The 19,625-nt window shown below is 38.5% G+C and overlaps 1 protein-coding gene across 2 annotated transcripts; it reads left to right on the forward strand.

Moving 5' to 3' along the window:
• The first annotated feature begins 1,270 nt into the window (after positions 1-1,270).
• Positions 1,271-19,212, forward strand: LOC307122662 (adhesion G-protein coupled receptor G5-like). Of its 2 annotated transcripts, none has more exons than XM_079810821.1 (14): positions 1,271-1,546; positions 12,232-12,317; positions 12,550-12,996; positions 13,143-13,191; positions 13,832-13,946; positions 14,046-14,168; positions 14,244-14,360; positions 16,639-16,681; positions 16,777-16,880; positions 17,107-17,225; positions 17,357-17,616; positions 17,740-17,839; positions 17,922-18,196; positions 18,425-19,212. In XM_079810821.1, the coding sequence occupies exons 2-14, from the start codon at positions 12,251-12,253 to the stop codon at positions 18,547-18,549; spliced, it is 1,944 nt and encodes a 647-aa protein (XP_079666947.1). In that variant the 5' UTR covers positions 1,271-1,546; positions 12,232-12,250; the 3' UTR covers positions 18,550-19,212. The 2 variants fall into 2 exon arrangements, with proteins under 2 accessions (XP_079666947.1, XP_079666948.1); XM_079810822.1 differs by having other exon boundaries at positions 1,304-1,546; positions 18,463-19,212.
• Positions 19,213-19,625: the final 413 nt, after the last annotated feature.

Below are 19,625 nucleotides of genomic sequence, written 5' to 3' on the forward strand. Positions count from 1 at the left end.
GCTGTCGAAATAGCAGCTGAGACACACAGGAAGCCAGGTGCTCTAACTGATCAACAGACAACACACACACACACACACACACACACACACACACACACACACACACACACACACACACACACACACACACACACACACAGACACACACACACACACACACACACACACACACACACACACACACACACACACACACACACACACACACACACACTACACTACACATCTGGTTTGTGGGTATACTCTCCAGGCGTAATGGTTTTTATATTGTACAAACTGTATATTCTATCCTCTTAAAATAACCCAAAACCCAAAACTCATTCTGTATGATTGATAAGCTTGTTTCTTCATGGGGACCTCAATTTAGGTCCCATGAGTCAGTGTACATTTAGGTTCAAGTCCCCACCTGGATAGAAAAACATGAACACACACACACACACACACACACACACACACACACACACACACACACACACACACACACACACACACACACACACACACACACACACACACACACAGGGGTTTTTTTGTGAAATGTGGGGACATTCCATAAGAGTAATGGTTGTACAAACCGTATTTTCTATCCCCCTACAGTCACTGCCCCTGTCCTTAAACCTACCCATCACAGGAAACTGCACAGTTTACTTTCTGTTTTTTTTTTTCTCATTCTGTATGATGTTTAAGCCTTTTGAAAAATGAGGACATGGGTAACGTCCTCATATTTCACCCTCTCCTTATATGTCAAACCCATGTCATTATACACATTTGTGTCCTGATATTTCACAAAAACTTGCCCACACACACACACACACACACACACACACACACACACACACACACAGCTTCCTCTACCTGTCCACTACCTAGCAATGAAATCTTATCACCTTTTATGGCTTTATTGTAGGGTTTAATTTGTAACAAATTTCAAGCCAAGAGGTCGCCCTCGAAAAGAACATGCACGTTGATAATAGTGAGACAAGACTTTGTAATGCAAAAATAATGCATGAATGAAAATAGCCAATGGTCACAGGCATACTCCTCCCTTTATATTTACTTATACTGTGCCTAGCCGCAGGTGTATCTTATAGGCTATTTAATTTTCAAATAAAGCACATAAACAGGGAACCATGTTACAATAGTTTATTTTGTTCGAGACAAAATTTTGACTATCACGGTTTATTATTGCTGTCATCTATTCGCTTTGATGGAGTGTTTCTATGTTTCTGTGACTGTTGAGCTACCTACGCTAGTTTCCGCATGACTAGCCACTACATGATAATGTGACATGAACTCCTTTGGTAGATTCACACACGCTCTGAGGGACTGAGTCACTGTGCGTGCGCGCGGAGTGTACGTGTGAAAGTCGCGTTTATTGCTCTTCAACTGGTTTTAAATTACTTATGTTTTGACACGTACATTTTACGGGAACATTATTTCAAAATAACCAGCGACCCTTTACGCGATTTTGCTGTCTGTTTTCCAAAAAACAAGTGTTTTGTGTACGAGAGGCACACAGCAAGTGTTCTGCGGTTGTGTATGAAAGGTGAGACAATTTCTATCTATGTTTACCAATGGTGATGCACGAATATGATGTCCGATCACTCTGTGAGAAATGTGTTAGTGTAAAATTTACGTTTTCATACATTATGATCCGAATCCATTACTTTTGCTTTTGTTACGCGTGAAATGGGGCTCATTTGTACCTCGCCGTTTAGTTTAGTTTACATTTATTAGAAAAATATGAACCGAGATGCAGAGCTTGTCACACTTTTGACTTTGATAAAACCCTACCAAACCCATCAACTCTATTAAACGTTCTATGTGGGGTAAGTTATCACACAGTAAGAACCATAATAACATTATGATAATAGAAATGTGACAACTTGCCACGGCCTGATAAACAAAATATTTTTCCGTTTAACCATTGAGTTAAAAATCTTTCTATCTACATTATATAGTCTACCATTGCCTTGGTTTTATTGTGTTCACTGTTTTAGAGCTATAGCAAAATATTTTGATATTGAAATTTAAGTTTGAAGGGTTCTAATTCACAATAATAAGGGGTAATATGAATATATGAATATGAATATGAATGCACTGCACGAGAAAACACGTGTGTAATCAAAACCTGAGATATAGCCCTTGTTGTGACAGCTCCGTCATTCTTTTGTATTCACAAATGGGCTGTATTTTTTATTTTTCTTCATGTTTTGAATGTGTGGGCAAGTACGCTAATAGAAGAAACTGTCAAAATGGCCAAACTATGTAAATGTCAAATAAACCAGGTTACAGAGCTTAACGTAACACATTAACACATCTTAACATGCAATTACCTTTCACAGGGTTAGATTTGACCTGAGCTCACCTCAACCTTTATAAGATAAGCACACAGTTTATCTGTTTTCTTGAATGCATTTCTCTCTATTTTCATGTTCGTTTCAACATTTCACACTCACTGCAGTAATATATGAGACAAGGATCTCCTTGAGGAAATTGGAGCGCAGGTGGAGGAGCAGCAGCAGCCACATATTTACTCCGAGGCTATGAACAAATCAAAGACACACTGAGACTGTGTGCTTTAGTGAAACCCTCGACAATCCCCCCCAGTCGGTCCACCTCAATAGAAAGGAATGCTCCCTTTATCTGCCTTCTATAACTGACTGAGAAGATTGAGCCTTTGACTACAACTGTGAAATGCTTTTATTATTTCGGCAAATTCGAATTGAATTTAGATTCATAAGAAATTTTCTTTACGAATTGGTGGAATGCGTATTAAATTGCACTTAAAGATGTTTTCATTTTAGCTTCTCTTTATGTCTTGTAGGGTATGTTGGTTTTCCTGTCTGAACCATGGTGGTTAGTCTGCGCAACTAAACGTCAGCTAGTTTTTCACTGTAATGCAACCTAGCTTCAATGAGGTTGTCACTAAATGGCCAAAGACCTTTGCCTTCAGTCCCTGCTACTTGTCAGTTCAGCTCAGAATGAAGTGAGCTGAAAGGCCTCTCTCTTTTTTGTCTGGCATTGATGTCACAAAGGAAGATCACAATAGCTTGACCTAATTCATCTCAAAGTTCACATTCTTGTTCTGTGCGGGTTGCTAGACCCAACATCAGCCGTGGAAATGCTGTAGAAACACGAGTCTTCTGTGGTTTATCTCTCTTGAGGCTTATATGTAGGACTTCAAAACAAGTCATCATTTCAGGAGATTTTATCAGAGCGAGGAACTTCTGGGTTGCAGGTACAGAGACTCGTGAGTTCAAAACACAGAGTTCATTAAAATTTCCCCAGAGTCATAACTAAAATAGGAAGCGTTATATGATTGTGCATGTTTTTTTGTTGTTGTTTTTTTTAAATGGCTGTAGTGTGGGAAATAACATAACATAGTAGGCGGCGCCTACTTAGTGTGAGAGAATTTTATGGATTTGATCAAACATTCTTTTATTTGCACCGTTTAAACGGGCAACATGCTCCCTGTATAAATGGACTTCTCCAGCTTCCTTTCAGTGGTGCTTGGAGAGAAAAGGGACATTCTTTGACTGCTGTGAGGTCCACATAGCTGGAACAATGGCAGAGGGAGAGCGGGCCAGAAAGGGCGGAGGCATAGACGCACCCTTCTCAAACATAGCACAGAGGAACTGGGTACTCTCAGTGGTAGTCAATAGGCTACTCTGTTATAGCTACATTGGGCTGTAATTTTTACACAGTGCATTGCTGACATGTTTGGGCAAAGACAAATTTCAGAGATTGAAACTCTAAAGAGTTGATCATTAACCAATTAACAGGTTTTTAACATAACATTACAATCATTTTTACAGTGTATACATACTCACCGGCCACTTTATTAGGTACACTTTGCTAGTGTCGGGTTGGACCCCTTTTGCCTTCAGAACTGCCCTAATTCTTTGTGGCAACAATGTGCTGGGAACATTTCTCAGAGATTTTGGTCCATATTGACATGATAACATCACACAGTTGCTGCAGATTTGTTGCTGCACATCCATGATAAGAATCTTGCATTCCACCATAACTCAAAGGTGCTCTATCAGATTGAGATCTGGTGACTGTGGAGACCATTAGAGTATAGTGAACAATTTTTTCCAATTTTGGTGAGAATGTGTGAATTGTAACCTCTGTTTCCTGTTCTTAGTTGACAGGAGTGACACCTGTGTGGTCTTCTGCTGCTGTAGCCCATCTACTAAAGACATCGTTAAAATAGTCCTTGTGACTACAGTGGTTCAACCTTAATGTAATGAAGCGATGAGAAAATCTTGTTGCATTGCATCTCTGATCGCGTCTGGTTAGGACACGGAATTAGCCTGTTTAAATTTGCTTTTCAAAGCTGCAACAGAACTAACTAGCAGCATCTAGCATGAGCTGTTTATTTCCCCTGCTTGTCTGAATGCCAGGGTATGGCAACTGCCTTACTCTGCCATAGGTAACCGCTGGCTGCCCCTGCTCTTCTCACCTCTGGCATCAACAAGGCATTTTCACCCACAAAAATGCAGCTCACTGGATATTTTCTTCTTCTTTTTTCAGACCATTCTCTGTAAACCCTAGAGATGGTTGTGCATGAAAGTCCCAGAAGATCAATAGTTTCTGAAATACTCAGAATAGTCTGTCTGGTACCAACAACCACAGCACGTTCAAAGTCACTTAAATAACCTTCAGCTTAATTTAGCATTCAGGGACACTTCCTGAGTTACAGGCTAATGTATTTTTTCATCCCTATGAAAGACGATGGAGCCAATCAGAGTAGGGATGGGGCTGGGCGACACGTGCAGCCCCGCCCCGATCTGCAGGCTGCAGCCAGGTCCTTCTCGAATTTTCTGGCTATCATTATTATACGTTTGGGGGCGCTATTACGCATCTTCTAGTACAGAATCTCCGGATCAAAACACAGGTGAAGAAGAAGCACAAATATGTGCTAAAAGATTGCTCAAGCAAATGTAAAACAACGGCATCATCAAACATTAAACTGTTATATAAATTATAATATTTACATCTGCATATATAAATCAAAACCGTTGAATGTTACCAAATTAAATATTGAACCCATGAAATGAGTGTGAAGCTTTGGGGATGTTGATGGACGCAAGAGACTCCATCTGTGTTGTGACCATCGGACTAAATCCGATCTAGACGAAGTCTTTGACAAAAATGCATTGATAAAAAAGGATGCACGAAGCTAGATGGAAAGAGTCAAAGTACAGTTAAAGATATATTTCAAGTTAAAAAAAATTAATACCTCAATATGAACTTGGTAGTATACTTAAAGGTCCCATGGCATGAAATTTTCATTTTATGAGGTTTTTCAACATTAATATGAGTTCCCCTAGCCTGAATATTGTCCCCAAGTGGATAGAAATGTTGATCGGTGTAAACCCGAGTTCTGGCTGTCTTTCTCTGCCTTTGAGAAAATGACAGGCCAGACGAGCCAATCCTGAAGTCTCCTGGTTTGACGTCCAAGCAGGAACGGTTACCTCCCTTTCCTCCGCCCAGAGAATCTGGCACGCCCATGCGAGCGCTAGAGAGATCATGGGTTGTGAACGAGTGAACGCTGGCAGTTTCTCAGTGTTTGGATGTACAAATGAAAACATAAGTCTTTTTTCAGTTCCTTCTGATCTGTGATCAGTGATTTCTTATGTGTAGCTAATTATTTATTATTCGTGCACACGCTGCGGCTTCTCTCTCTCCCGACAGAACGGTGTTTTCGTGTTTTCTATCTTGTGAGTCAGTGTTTTTGTACGTCCTCGTCGCGTCTATCGGTTCTACAATGTGCATACAGTCGTTTCTGCTCAACATCAGCAGAGTAACATCTTTAGAGATAAACCTCACACACACCGAAGCTCGGCCTTCAACATCCCAAACCCAGAGTACTGCATCTGGCCCACAGCGGAGGCACCAAACGTGGCGCGAGATTAAGCAGAAGGGGGGTAAGCGTGAGGGTATCTGGGCTAGGCTAGCCAGCTATTCCCACAATAAACTGGATTACATTCGATTACTGCTGTTGTGTCTTTGTTTGCGCTGTTTGCGCTGTGTACTCAATGCACTGACGCTTTCCATATGATAGGAACATATCTAAAAATAATGCTATTATCAACACTTACTCATAACTCGTTCATCTCGACAGCTGTAATGGTACTTTGCATGTGTTACAAAGTTGGTAATAATGATGAAGATGGACTCGGCGTGACTGGGACTCGTGTTTATTCAGAACTCTCAAATACAAACACAATAAACTCGCGCTGACTGACAGCGTTCTCATAACTCAGTAGTTACTATAAATAACTTTGTTAGCAATCGCTGAGCTCAGTCTCTGGTACATTAGTGATGTCCGGTTCGCGAACGATCTTTCTTTTGAACCGGTTCTTTTTAGTGAACCGAATCAGTTCATCAAATCGGACTGAATCGTTCTAAACGGTTCGCGTCTCCAGTCAGCGCTGATCCATAATTTACTAAAGTTACTAACTTTCTGACATGATTGACAGCCCCTCCGACTAGAAATAGACTAATAACCTGAAGTATATGCTGTAACTAAAACAGTTCACTGAACTGAGACTGACAGAACCGATGTGAAGTGAACTCCGGTCCATCCGTCTCTCTGGCAGCAGCTCGTGCCTGCTCGTGCCTCGTAGACCTCGTTAAACCACGCCCCCTCCGCTCATATCAAATGCAAAGATGTCAGCCAATCACAACAGTGGGCGTTTTTACTGAAGTCTCACAGCAGACATGCCCCTTGTAACAGGGCCTTCAGCCACAGGGCAAACAGCAGTATAGAAAAAATGCCTTTTATTTCTAAATTATGAAATTTTATGATGTAAAAATCATACTAACAATATAAGTACACCTCGGGAAACATTATAAAATAATAGAAAAATGCCATGCCATGGGACCTTTAAAGTGCAAAAATAATATAGAAATATATAATAGTAAACTATATGTACAGTATATGTTCACTTAAAGAAAACTTACTAACTACAAACTACTAAACTAGTAGTTTAGTAAGAGTATACTTCAAACTAAACTAAAAAAAATGTACTTCAAGTATTAAAATCATAACGGACTGCTCCAAGGCTCGAATGGTTGAGGATCCAAAATGCAGTTTTAATGGGAAAATCCAAAGCATACACAAAATAAACACAGATGAACAGTCCAAACAAAGAGAACATCCAGGTGAAGGCCAAACAGGGAAATACAGAGAACAAAAAAAAAAATAATCCATGAAATAAGGCTCAGAAATGCAGTGATGCAGGCTACAATAATTTGCAGGGAATGAGAGAGTAGGCAGGGGGTGTGTTCCATTTGACCGTAAGTGGACTTCAGAGGATATTCCGCCATCTCAAGTGAGATTCCAATCCAAAGGGAGCGAACATGTTCAGTTTGAAATGTACTGCGAACGGCGTAGGGAAGAAAGGAACATCGATACATCACTTCACAGGAAGTGGAGAGTGAAAAACACCCAACTGTCATTGCGCGTCGCATCACCTGTCTGAACGGAGCAGAGCCGTTGAAAGAATTTGAATATTCATAGCTATTATACAAACTAGAGTATTTATGAATGGTTATGGCAATTCGCATATTATATTTTATGAATATGTAAACAAATGAAAAGTGTTGAGAAGCAGCTGAGGGCTGTCATTTGTTTTATATTTTACTTTCTTTACCTCAGGAATGTTTACTATGTAGCTGCGCTTGGGAAAGAAAGTGCACGAGATGAGACCACTACAAAGACCACTGATTAAGAATAGCCTACATTTATACATAGTTAACCAAATCAAAATGTATTTTCATATTGAATGACAGGTGCAGCTTCAAATGTGTTCATAGTCAATACAACTTATATGGAAACTAATAAAAGTAATGTTTTGATTATATGTTTTAGATACAAACTGTGTTTTGTAAATGTAGGCTATACTTATTATATGGTTTTAAATGTTAAAGTAAAGTAAATTACAATTAATTTATGTTATATCATAATCTGCGCGACCCCGTATTTGCCTTTCTTTGCTGACGTTGCAGGGCGTTTCAAATGAGTGATTATTGTCTGCGAAGTCCACTTCAATTGATATACCGTGCTCAGGGAGTAGGGAGCAGTGAACAGTGCGTAGTACTAGGGACCCTGTCGAATGGAATGCACCCAGGGTTTATTTAGGCAGGGTTAACAAGGCTCATCAGTAACAGCTAAATGCAATCATGCTTGATCAGTGCGGGCAGTGGATTATGGGTAGTGTAGTCTGTAATCGTGTGGAAATAGACATACATCTACATGCCTAAATGCATTGAGATGCACTGATTAGATATTTGCGTTAATGAGCAGGTGTCCCTAATGTATACTGTAAAAATGATTGTAATTTTATGCTATGGTAAACACCTAGTTGGTTAATGGTAAGCTCTCTTTTAGCTTATATGGAAAAGCAACAAATATATGTTTACAATGTATCCGTTTCTATATATTTTACTCCATTGTTAAATTTTACTAAATTATTATGCTATTTTATTTTCATTGCTTGTATTTTTGTCAATTGCTTGTTTACACTTGTAAAGATTGATGTGTGTCCAAGTAGTTTGCATGGCAGAAACATTTGTTGATGCTGATAAAATTGCAAAGAAAGAAAGTCGGTGGGCAGTGTGGGTGGAAAAACTATAAAACCAAATGGCTAACCACAGCATTAGCAAGAAGATGGCAACTGTCTGTTGTGTAGGTTATTTTCGTTGTCAAAAGGGTTTTTTGTTTGCTCAATTTAATTTTCCTTTTCAAAAAGTTTGTCAAAACAAATCATAGTGTCCAAAACTATGCATTAATATAGGCAGCTTGCTCTTAAACCCAAAACTATTTGTTGCTAAAGAGTTAGAATTGTCTCGCAGTTAAACACATAAGTTGCAGATTTTTGTCAACTGTAAAGTGCAACTGTGAACTCAGTATGGCAAAAGTATATTATATAGAGTATGTGCATATTTGCTGTTTAGATATGTTCATCATTGTTCTCTTGACACAGATGGCAGTCATTTTATGTTATTATCTCTCATCTCCTTTTTCTCTCCTATATGTGTCTCTGATTCTTTTTGTTTATGCATGCATGCATTTTCATAGTGGTTTAGTAGTTCTTGAACACGCTATCTCATAATGGTAACAGCAGCAGCAGCAGCAGTTGTCAAGCAAATGTAGTTTCGTCGTCCGACCAAATCAAGGATCTGCAGATGTTATGTTTTGCATAATGCCTGCCACAACAGGTTGTCGCATATTTGCAGTCAAAGTTGGTAAATGCAGGAAAGCCACATTGGTGTTTGATCTTAACAGTGTGCTACATTCTCCTGCCGTTTCATTTCAACTGATTTGGCTCATATCTCTGAAAGATGTAAAGGTCAACATTCAGAATAGCAACACAATATATCTGCACTATATAAGTGAGAACTAATTAAAGTGTTGAAGTATCTATCATTTAACCTATGGTTATTTACAAGAAGGTTAGGACTTTATTTGTGAAAACGTCACACTGCACTGTTTAACCCAGTGGTCTTATTCTTAAGCCCATCATCTGGGCCCCATGAAGTCAAAATGGACCATTCTTATTTTTATGGAATATTGCAGTATTTATTATAAATGATTTATTCGTGCACGTCATTATTTTTTTAGAAGTCATGTGACCTCTTAATCTTTAATCAAAGTAACTTCCCCTCCCTCTTGCAGCGTCATCTCTTATCTGATGACAATTTACATTTTTCTTGTTCGGTTCATTTTCATCCTTTTCAATCTGAAATTATATTCTGGCATCATTTTGATGAATAGACTTAGTATTATATTGTACATGCGAGGATGTGAGCTTCTTGAATGCTTACCCACATGTACGCACTTTTTTTAAAAGTGCAATATCACAGTTTTTCGGTGTCTGTATCGTCTCTCACCAAAGTGAGAAAAAAACATCAGCTTCTAAAATTGTCAAAGTAGCATAAGTGACTTTTAGATGTGTTGTCTGCCTCAATGATCCATGCTGATTCATCCACTGTCACTGGCTGTGTGTTTAGCACATTGGGACTGGCAGTGTATTATGATTCATTTTATTGTAAATCTGAGACATGCTCTTTGTCTTGACCATGAGGACTCACAAAAATTGTGACATAAAGATGGCATCATATCTGTATGACCACAATAATCCCTTTGTTGCAAAGGAAAGTCTGTTCTTATGGATAAGAGATGGCAGTTGCAGTCTAGCATGCATCACAAAGTATTTTTACCCTTGCATGTATGTGTTCTCATTGATAAGAGTCCAGGAATAGATGGGTTACTAAATTGCTGCCTCTTTATCTCAAGAATAGTGAGTTTGAGAAGAGGAAATGGTAAAACTTTACAATACGGGTGCACTAACATGCATTAATTCATGCTTAACTAATGCACAGATAATGAGGAGTTAAAGGGTAAGTTCACCCAAAAATGGAAATACTGTAATTTATTACTCGCCCTCATGCCGTTCCACACCTGTAAGACCTCCGTTCATCTTCGGAACACAAATTAAGATATTTTTGTTGAAATCCGATGGCTCAGTGAAGCCTGTATAGCCAGCAATGACATTTCCTCTCTCAAGATCCATTAATGTACTAAAAACGTATTTAAATCAGTTCAAGTGAGTAAAGTGGTTCAATATTAATATTATAAAGCAACGAGAATATTTTTTGTAATATTTTTGGTGTGCCAAAACCCCCCAAAACAACGACTTTGTGATGGCCGGTTTCAAAACACAGCTTCATGAAGCTTCAGAGCGTTATGAATCAGCGTAAGGAATCATGAACCGCCAAACTGCTGAAATCATGTGACTTTGGCTCTCCGAGTCGCTGATTCGATACGTTGATTCATAACGCTCCAAAGCTTCATGAAGCTAATGATTAATTAAAGACAACTGGAAGTTGAAATGCATGGCTTTGACCCATTGTGGTAATTAACACATTCATTTACATTATTAGTTAATATAATATGTTATTAGGGAATTAATACATGAATACATTTTACTTAAAGGTCCCGTTTTTCGTTTTTTTTTAAGCTTTGATTGTGTTTACAGTGTGCAATATAACATGTGTTCATGTTTCGCGTGTAAAAAAACACAGTATTTTTCACACAATTTACTTATCTGTATACCGCTGTTTTCACTGTCCTCAAAACGGCTTGAAAGATTTCCCTGTTCTATGAAGTCCCTCCTTCAGAAATACGTAACGAGTTCTGATTGTGCCAGCGGTTCCCGTGTTGTGATTCGACAGCAGCTTAGCGCACGTTACCGGAAAGGTCACGCCTCTCACCATAACGGGGATGCATGCGCTCAATGATCTCGAAGTACAGCGTCCCTGGGAAAGCCAAACAAAGGTGACTTGACTCCGGGATGAAAATAACAGCGTCTCGACGACATGGCAACAAACAAACTATACGAACGCAACCGAACGCAACACTTCCTATTCTCCACGCGGGAGCAACAAGACCACGCCCCCTTTTTCGCGTGTTGTTGTGGGCGGAGGTTAGTCGACATACTGCTCTACTGACGTAATTAAAGCAGGATGTACAGGGATGTAGTCCTAACCAGCCGTTCGCTGTAGGCTTTGAAAGGGAACTTCTGTTAAATAAAATATCTCGCTTGGCATTGAACTTTGAGCTTTATAATTTTACAGGTATTATAAATGCTCTAACAGCAACATTACACACTAACTAAAGTTTGAAAAATGGGATCACGAAGAACAGGACCTTTAATCTATATTCATTAGTTGCTGATGCAGTAATCATTAATAAATGGTTTAGTTCTTCATGAGTCATCAATTATCTCATGATTATCTGTGCATTAGTTGAGCATGAATTAATCAGAATCAGAAAGAGCTTTATTGCCTAGTAGTGTGCTTGCACACAAAATTAATTTGTCTTGGTGCTGAAGCTTCCAGTGCACATATTCAATACAAATACAACAAGAACATAGTAATACAAATTCTAAGAATACAAAAGAATGAAAAATAGTATAAAAAAATATTAGTGCACCCATTTTGTAAAGTGTTACAGAGGAAATTCATTGTTGTTTTTTACACAGATAATGCAGACATGTATCTTTTTTTTTTCTTTTCAAAAAGGTAGTAAGAGGAAGGAACAGGCAAAATATTGATAACATGATTTCATATTCATAGGGGAAACATGGCTCTACTGAGGCATTTTATTGTGTATTTTTCCACTTCTCTCTAATTGAGTTCTCTGTTGCTTTTCAGGCATCATCTATGAGCTACAATGAAGCAGAACCAAAAGACTGTAGGAATGTGGATGATCATCTGTCTTTTGTTCAGTTTGGGTCTAGGTAAGTACTGGGTGACCAAGGAAGTGAAGTTATGTTGCATATTGATGATGGATTACTGTTAGCATCTTATTTAGCATCAATCTATTTTTAGAACGAAAATCCAATGTAAAATGTAATATTTTGGATAGTTTGGTCAAAATACATTTAGAATTCAAATCAATACATTTTGCTGATAGTTTATTTACATTTATTTATATTAATTGTATTGATTTATTTACCATGTTTTGTCCAGCAACAACAGAGAATGACAGAGACTTTAAGATGTGTGGAACATGGCGCCATGGCAACGCATCCCGAAATCTGAAATATGACTTGAGAACAGGCTGTAAGGAAATTGAGATTTCAGCCAATGAGAGCACACTCTATATTCGGGGCAGTATCACAGCGAAGTGCACACGATCTTCATCCATTCAGCTAGATTCAAACCCTCTTCAAACTCAAAGTCATTTCTGTGTGATCTGGGAGCCACTGCTGGACCTGCTGATAGTGGAGGTGAATGGAAAAAATCACATTCTGTGTGAACCAAAAGGTCTTCAAGGAACCTGCTGCACTGACCTCTCACAAGGGCCACAGAAAAATACTCGTCTGTATGGTATTGTGAATGGCAGCACCCATGGTGATATCCTCAGGCAGGATGTTGTGGAACTATATACATTTAAAGGGGATTTAATCAACTGCAGTAAGAACCTTTCATTTAATATGTATATTTTTGTCAAAGTTTCAGATATCAAAAGTTACGCTGAGTGAGCTCACTTGTGAGTTTAGCATTTCTGAGCTTGTAATTAGTTTGGTTTCAGTATATTTTATATGTTTTCCCACTTTCAGAGGAGAAATTCTGTGATGAGGCCAGTCAGAAGTCCAGAGGAGCAAACATGTGAGCCAATCATCATTTTATTTTAGTTTCACTGTTACTTTAGAGTGTAATGAACTGATGTGGTCTATCATATAGATAGACAGCAAGAGGTGATGTTGTGCGAGCTCAAATCTAACTGAAAAACAGAGGTTGAGCCGCAAACAGGAAACTAAACCCATGCATACGATGGCTTTCTAATTTATACCATTGAGGCATGGACTGTCAAATGCATCATTTGATTTTTAATACATGTGTCACATCATCGTTTTATTTATTTCATATACATCCCATTTATTGTGCATGTTTGTTTAATATGCTGAGCCATCTTATTAAATGAGAATCGTCTTAAGCATACTCTGTTAAGTGCAGAAATGGGTGGGGTTTTGTGTGGTTACAATATGTAAGTGTCTATTGTGGTTTGTATTGTTACCATCACATACACACCTTCCACAGTAAAATACTATAAATAAAAATTTTTCTTTGAATGAAAATTGTGGTGGGATTGTGGCATTGATGCAAATCATATACATCTGACTTTTGCAGACAGAATCTATACCTAATATTATACTAGCTCTTGTATCTTTTAATGATCATGCTGAATAATCATGTGAATATTTTAGTATCTGTTGTAGTGATCATGTGTGTTTTTGCATGTTTGCAGGATAGAGAATGTAGTGATGAAATCCAATGCAACTGGCCGTGTGGATCTACCTTGTGCTCAGAGCACAGTTATTGAGATGGACGATGGCTTCACAGGACTCAATTTAACTCTGCCAGTAAATGACATTCACATTTTATCATCAGAGTTCAAATAATCTTTCAGTCACAGAAAGGTGTTTTTTTTTGCAAATGAATAAATATGTGTTGCGTTCCAGGCCCCTCGAAATCTACCCCCAAACATGATACCCTCCATTTATCTTCCCTCCTGCCTGAAATCGAAATCAAAAATCAAATCCAAAGTGGTGTGTACTTACTACAAGGAACAGAAATTATTTCAGGTATGACAATATCAAGAAGAAATAAATCATGTGGAGCTATGTACAGTATGATACAACAGTATTTGTGTTGTATAGGGGGGACCGTCTGATTCAACTCTTCTGGGTGACATAGTTGGACTCTCTGTGGAGAATGAGATCATCCAAAACCTCCAAGAGCCTGTCAGAATTCGGTTCCATCACCTTCCCTTACCAGTAAGTATGTTTGAGCATGTTCAGTAGTATTTTTTAATACATTTTTAAGTTATACCATGTTTGTTGTGGTGATAGTGCTATTCATAAGCTTAGTAACAACTGTAGCTCACATCATTTTTGTACTGGGTAGACTAAGGGTGAGTTCACACTTGGTTAGATTAAGATAAACTTGTGTCACAAGACGTAACCCTATAAAGGACAGGAAGCTCAAGCAATACTGGACCTTCCCGTCATAGGAGCTATGTTGCCCATTACAGACATCAGAACCACTGTCTCCTTGCAGCAGATCTTCATTTGTGCATTTTAAACCTTTTATAAGCTGTTTTTGTACACACACACAATGAGTGCATTTAGCCAAGCACACAGCACGTTCTGTACTGAAATACAGTATATGCCATAAAAGCATTTTTTTTGTTTTGTTTTGTACAGTGGGGCAAAAAAGTATTTAGTCAGCCACCAATTGTGCAAGTTCTCCCACTTAAAAAGATGAGAGAGGCCTGTCATTTTTATCATAGGTACACTTCAACTATGAGAGACAGAATGAGAAAAATAAGTATTTGGTCACCTACAAAAAAGCAAGATTTCTGGCTCTCACAGACCTGTAACTTCTTCTTTAAGAGGCTCCTCTGTCCTCCACTCGTTACCTGTATTAATGGCACCTGTTTGAACTCGTTATCAGTATAAAAGACACCTGTCCACAACCTCAAACAGTCAGACTCCAAACCCACTATGGCCAAGACCAAAGAGCTCTCAAAGGACACCAGAAACAAAATTGTAGACCTGCACCAATCTGCAATAATCAAAGGTAAAGGTAGTCAAAGGTAATCAACTGTTGGAGCAATTATTAGAAAATAGAAAACATACAAGACCACTGATAATCTCCCTCGATCTGGGGCTCACGCAAGATCTCAACCCGTGGGGTCAAAATGATCACAAGAACGGTGAGCAAAAATCCCAGAACCACAAGGGGGGACCTAGTGAATGACCTGCAGAGAGCTGGGACCAAAGTAACAAAGGCTACCATTAGTAACACACTACGCCGCAAGGGACTCAAATCCTGCAGTGCCAGACGTGTCCCCCTGCTTAAGCCAGTACATGTCCGGGCCCGTCTGAAGTTTGCTAGAGAGCATTTGGATGATCCAGAAGGGGATTGGGAGAATGTCATATGGTCAGATGAAACCAAAATATAACTTTTTGTTAAAAACTCAACTTGTCGTTTTTGGAGGAGAAAGAATGCTGAGTTGCATCCAAAGAACACCATACCTACTGTGAAGCATGGGGGTGGAAACATCATGCTTTGGGGCTGTTTTTCTGCAAAGGGACCAGGACGACTGATCCGTGTAAAGGAAAGAATGAATGGGGCCATGTATCGTGAGATTTTGAGTAAAAACCTCCTTCCATCAGCAAGGGCATTGAAGATGAAACGTGGCTGGGTCTTTCAGCATGACAATGATCCCAAACACACCGCCCGGGCAATGAAGGAGTGGCCTAGCCAGTCTCCAGATCTCAACCCCATAGAAAATCTTTGGAGGGAGTTGAAAATCCGTGTTGCCCAGCGACAGCCCCAAAACATCACTGCTCTAGAGGAGATCTGCATGGAGGAATGGGCCAAACTACCAGCAACAGTGTGTAAAAACGTTGTGGAGACTTACAAAAAAAACATTTGACCTCTGTCATTGCCAACAAAGGGTATATAACAAAGTATTGAGATTAACTTTTGTTATTGACCAAATACTTATTTTCCACCATAATTTGCTAATAAATTCTTTAAAAATCAAATGTGATTTTCTGGATTTTTTTTTTCTCATTCTGTCTCTCATAGTTGAAGTGTACCTATGATGAAAATGACGGGCCTCTCTCATCTTTTTAAGTGGGAGAAATTGCACAATTGGTGGCTGACTAAATACTTTTTTGCCCCACTGTATATGTAGGTTTGGTGTTAAAGATGACAGTGTTGACCATAAGCAAACCAAGACTAAATGTTTTTGGACCAAATCTGGACCAAAAAACCCCCCAAAAACAAACAAATGAGAACCGACCTACAAGTGTCTGTCAACACCTCCTAAATGTCTGCCATTTCCTTAACAGTGAAAACCTCATGACCAGTTTTGTGACTTGAAGCCTGATAAACATCAGATTGCTCATCTTGTTTTTGGCATCTATATCACAAGGGCCCCCGTACAGAATTTATGACAGCAATGGCTATGATGAATCTCCAAACTGAACTGTATTTGTGCCAAACCACTCTCTTCCTATCCTCTTCTGTTTCATTCCACAGGCTAACTGTTCTGGAAGATGTGTTTCATGGGACACAAGAAAAGGTGTGTTCTTCAAGTCAAAGTCTTCATGTTCATGTTTGACATCAAGCAAATGTTTAAGCAATTACTGATTGTTCTTCTGATGTCTTTCTTTGCAGACAATGAAGTGAATTGGAGAGTCGATGGTTGTGCAACAGTTAAAATCAATGAAAGAGAGACAGAATGCCGCTGCAATCACCTTACATACTTTGCTATTCTTGTGGTGAGTTTACCAAGAAAATTAAGTCAAATAAGTGTGTTTTACTCATTAAATAAGTGTGTTTTACTCATTGCTGCTAATGTTTTACACTGAGAGCCAGACTTAATGAATAAAAAGGTATTTCTCTCATTCTTGGGAATTTGCATAGCCAATGGGAGAGTGTGTTAATGGATTATACCATATAAAAAGAAATAATACACACCATGTCTATTTTCTTCAATGCCTTTAGCAAGTGGAACAGAAGGCCACAGTTCGCCATCTAGAGGCTCTGACGTACATTACCGCTGTGGGCTGTGCCGTGTCTTTAGTTAGCTGTTTGGTTCTCTTCTATTGGCTCTGTAAACGCAGGTAACCAGGGCTTTCATTGACGTGGAATTTATTACACTATCGCAAATAAAAAAAAGCTTGTTCAGTAAAAAAAAAATCTATTTTGAATCTCACCCCCACTGTTTTTGTCTTTTTTTGTCTCTGAATTCCAGAAAAGGGAAGAAAAACCAGACCTCCCTGGTACATCGTGGTCTGGTGGTGGCAATATTTTTTTTGTGCTTGTTCTTCATTCTTACTGGTACAATGGCCAATCTTGAAAATGAAACAGTTTGTAAGATAACGGGAGCTCTTCTGCATTACTCATTGCTCAGCACCCTCTGCTGGATGGCTATGGAAGTGTTTCACACTTTCTTGTTAGTCCGCAAGGTGTTCAGCTCAACTCCTCCATGGGTCTTTTACTTGGGGGGATTTGGTGAGTTTGAACATAAATTTATTTATTTAGTTACTTATTTATTATAAAACAAGCAGAAATGGCATTTCCATCTGTTTTTAGGAGTATTTATTTAGTATTTATAGTATTTATGTCCAATTACAGGTCTCCCAGGTCTGCTAGTCGGTATACTGTTCCCAGTAGGGGATATTTATGGCGAAAGGAAGATTGTACCAAGTGAAAATGTCACCGGTCCTTACCGCATGTAAGAAGGAATATTCACTACTTAGATGTAACAATATATTCAGTATACAAGAATTAAAATAATCTTTGCTCTGCTTATCCAGGTGCTGGATGTTAGACAGTGCCAACAGCCTAATGGCCCATTACATCATTAATATTGGCTTACTGGCTGTTGTGTTGAGCTCTGGTGCAGTCATGCTTTTCCTTGTGGTGAAAGAGATCCACAATCGCCCCGATTGGAAGCAGTTTCCTGTGGCTTTTCTCAGTATCTGGGGTCTCACCTGTCTGTTTGGCACAACGTGGGGCCTCGGTTTCCTCGATTTTGGCCCTCTCTCAGAGGTCACCCTCTTCCTCTTCTGTATTATCAATTCCTTACAAGGTAAGCTTTTTCGTGAATGCTCGATCACAAAATACTCACGGTCAAATAATGGCTAGGCTATTGTGTCAATGTAAGTTGAGTTCCTGTAGCGGCATATAAAAATAAAACAGCCCTCAAACTTGTTTCCTTTGTTATCATTACTTAAGAAATCTTGCATTTAACTCATTAACTTCCATTCTGTCATAAAAGAATTGCATGATAATATCCAATTCCCATGTATCCTAACAGGATTTTTTCTCATGCTGCGATTCTATGCTCTTGAGCAGATGAAAAAGAAAGATGACTCCAATTCTGATGGGAGCAGTACTGCATCTTCAAAACAGCATATGCTACAGACTCATGAAAAGAATTAAAAGTATGGTGATGCTCAAACAGTGTCTTTCTGAAATTGCCAAATTTCACTTTTCTTTCCGAGTTATTACCATGAAAGTGTATCCATAAGGGCATTTTGTAACGATACTTTCTTATCCTGCTGGTCAGGAATTTGATAGTTCCTCAGATGACGCTGAGTCACAGAGCGTTGGGTAATTGAGCATAAATGATTCACCTGTCATAAGCTGTATTTCTGTATTCATATTCTTAGTATGAGTATGATAGTTTCGTCTTCTCAAGCGACCCTTGCACTTTAGCTTTTTTTGTTTTCTACTGTGTGAAACTGCTGTATTCTTTGTGACGTAAATAGAAGTTCTAGCAAATCACTTTTAGTAATAAATAAATAAATAAAAAAAATATTCATTTTGTGACCAAAAAGTAGTGAGTTGTGTGTGTGATGAGTTAAGGGTCAAGTTTAAACTGCCAAATAAAGTGCATTCCTTAATGTTTATTTTCTGAATCAAGGATTCAGCGAACTGTATTTTGTTCATATGTTGCACTTTTGTTTATTCTTCAAAGTTTTGTAATGAAGCAAACTAAAGCACAAACTTTACTTTTTAGTTTGTATTGTTTTTAAGTACTTATGACTTTGTATGTGTATTTCTTTTGGAATATAATAATATGGAATACATCATATCAATGTTATTGGTGTTTGGTGATTTTTCTTTAAAAAATGTTTTGTTTAATTAGACACCTTTTATCAGATAGATTGGTAAAAAAAAAAAACTATATTTATAAATAATATAAAAAACTAATATAAATTGATAGTTCACCTAAAAATGAAAATTATGTGATAATTTACTCACCCTCAGGTTGTTCCATATATGTAGGAGTTTCTTACTCATACATAAGTGTCTTATGTCACTAGAGCCAGTGTCTTTCTGGACACAAAAGAAGATATTTTGAAAAAATATGGGTAACCAAAGAGTTGATGGTTAAACCAACTCAGAACTGAAACCTGGCTAATAAGAATATGACCTAGGCAGGGGTCAGCAAAAATAGGACATCACCTAAAATGGGACAAGCTTTTTGGTGTATAGCGATAATGATCGGTGGC

The sequence above is a fragment of the Gobio gobio genome, assembly GCF_949357685.1.
Source record: "Gobio gobio genome assembly, chromosome: 2".
In the NCBI taxonomy this organism is placed as follows: Eukaryota; Metazoa; Chordata; class Actinopteri; order Cypriniformes; family Gobionidae; genus Gobio; species Gobio gobio.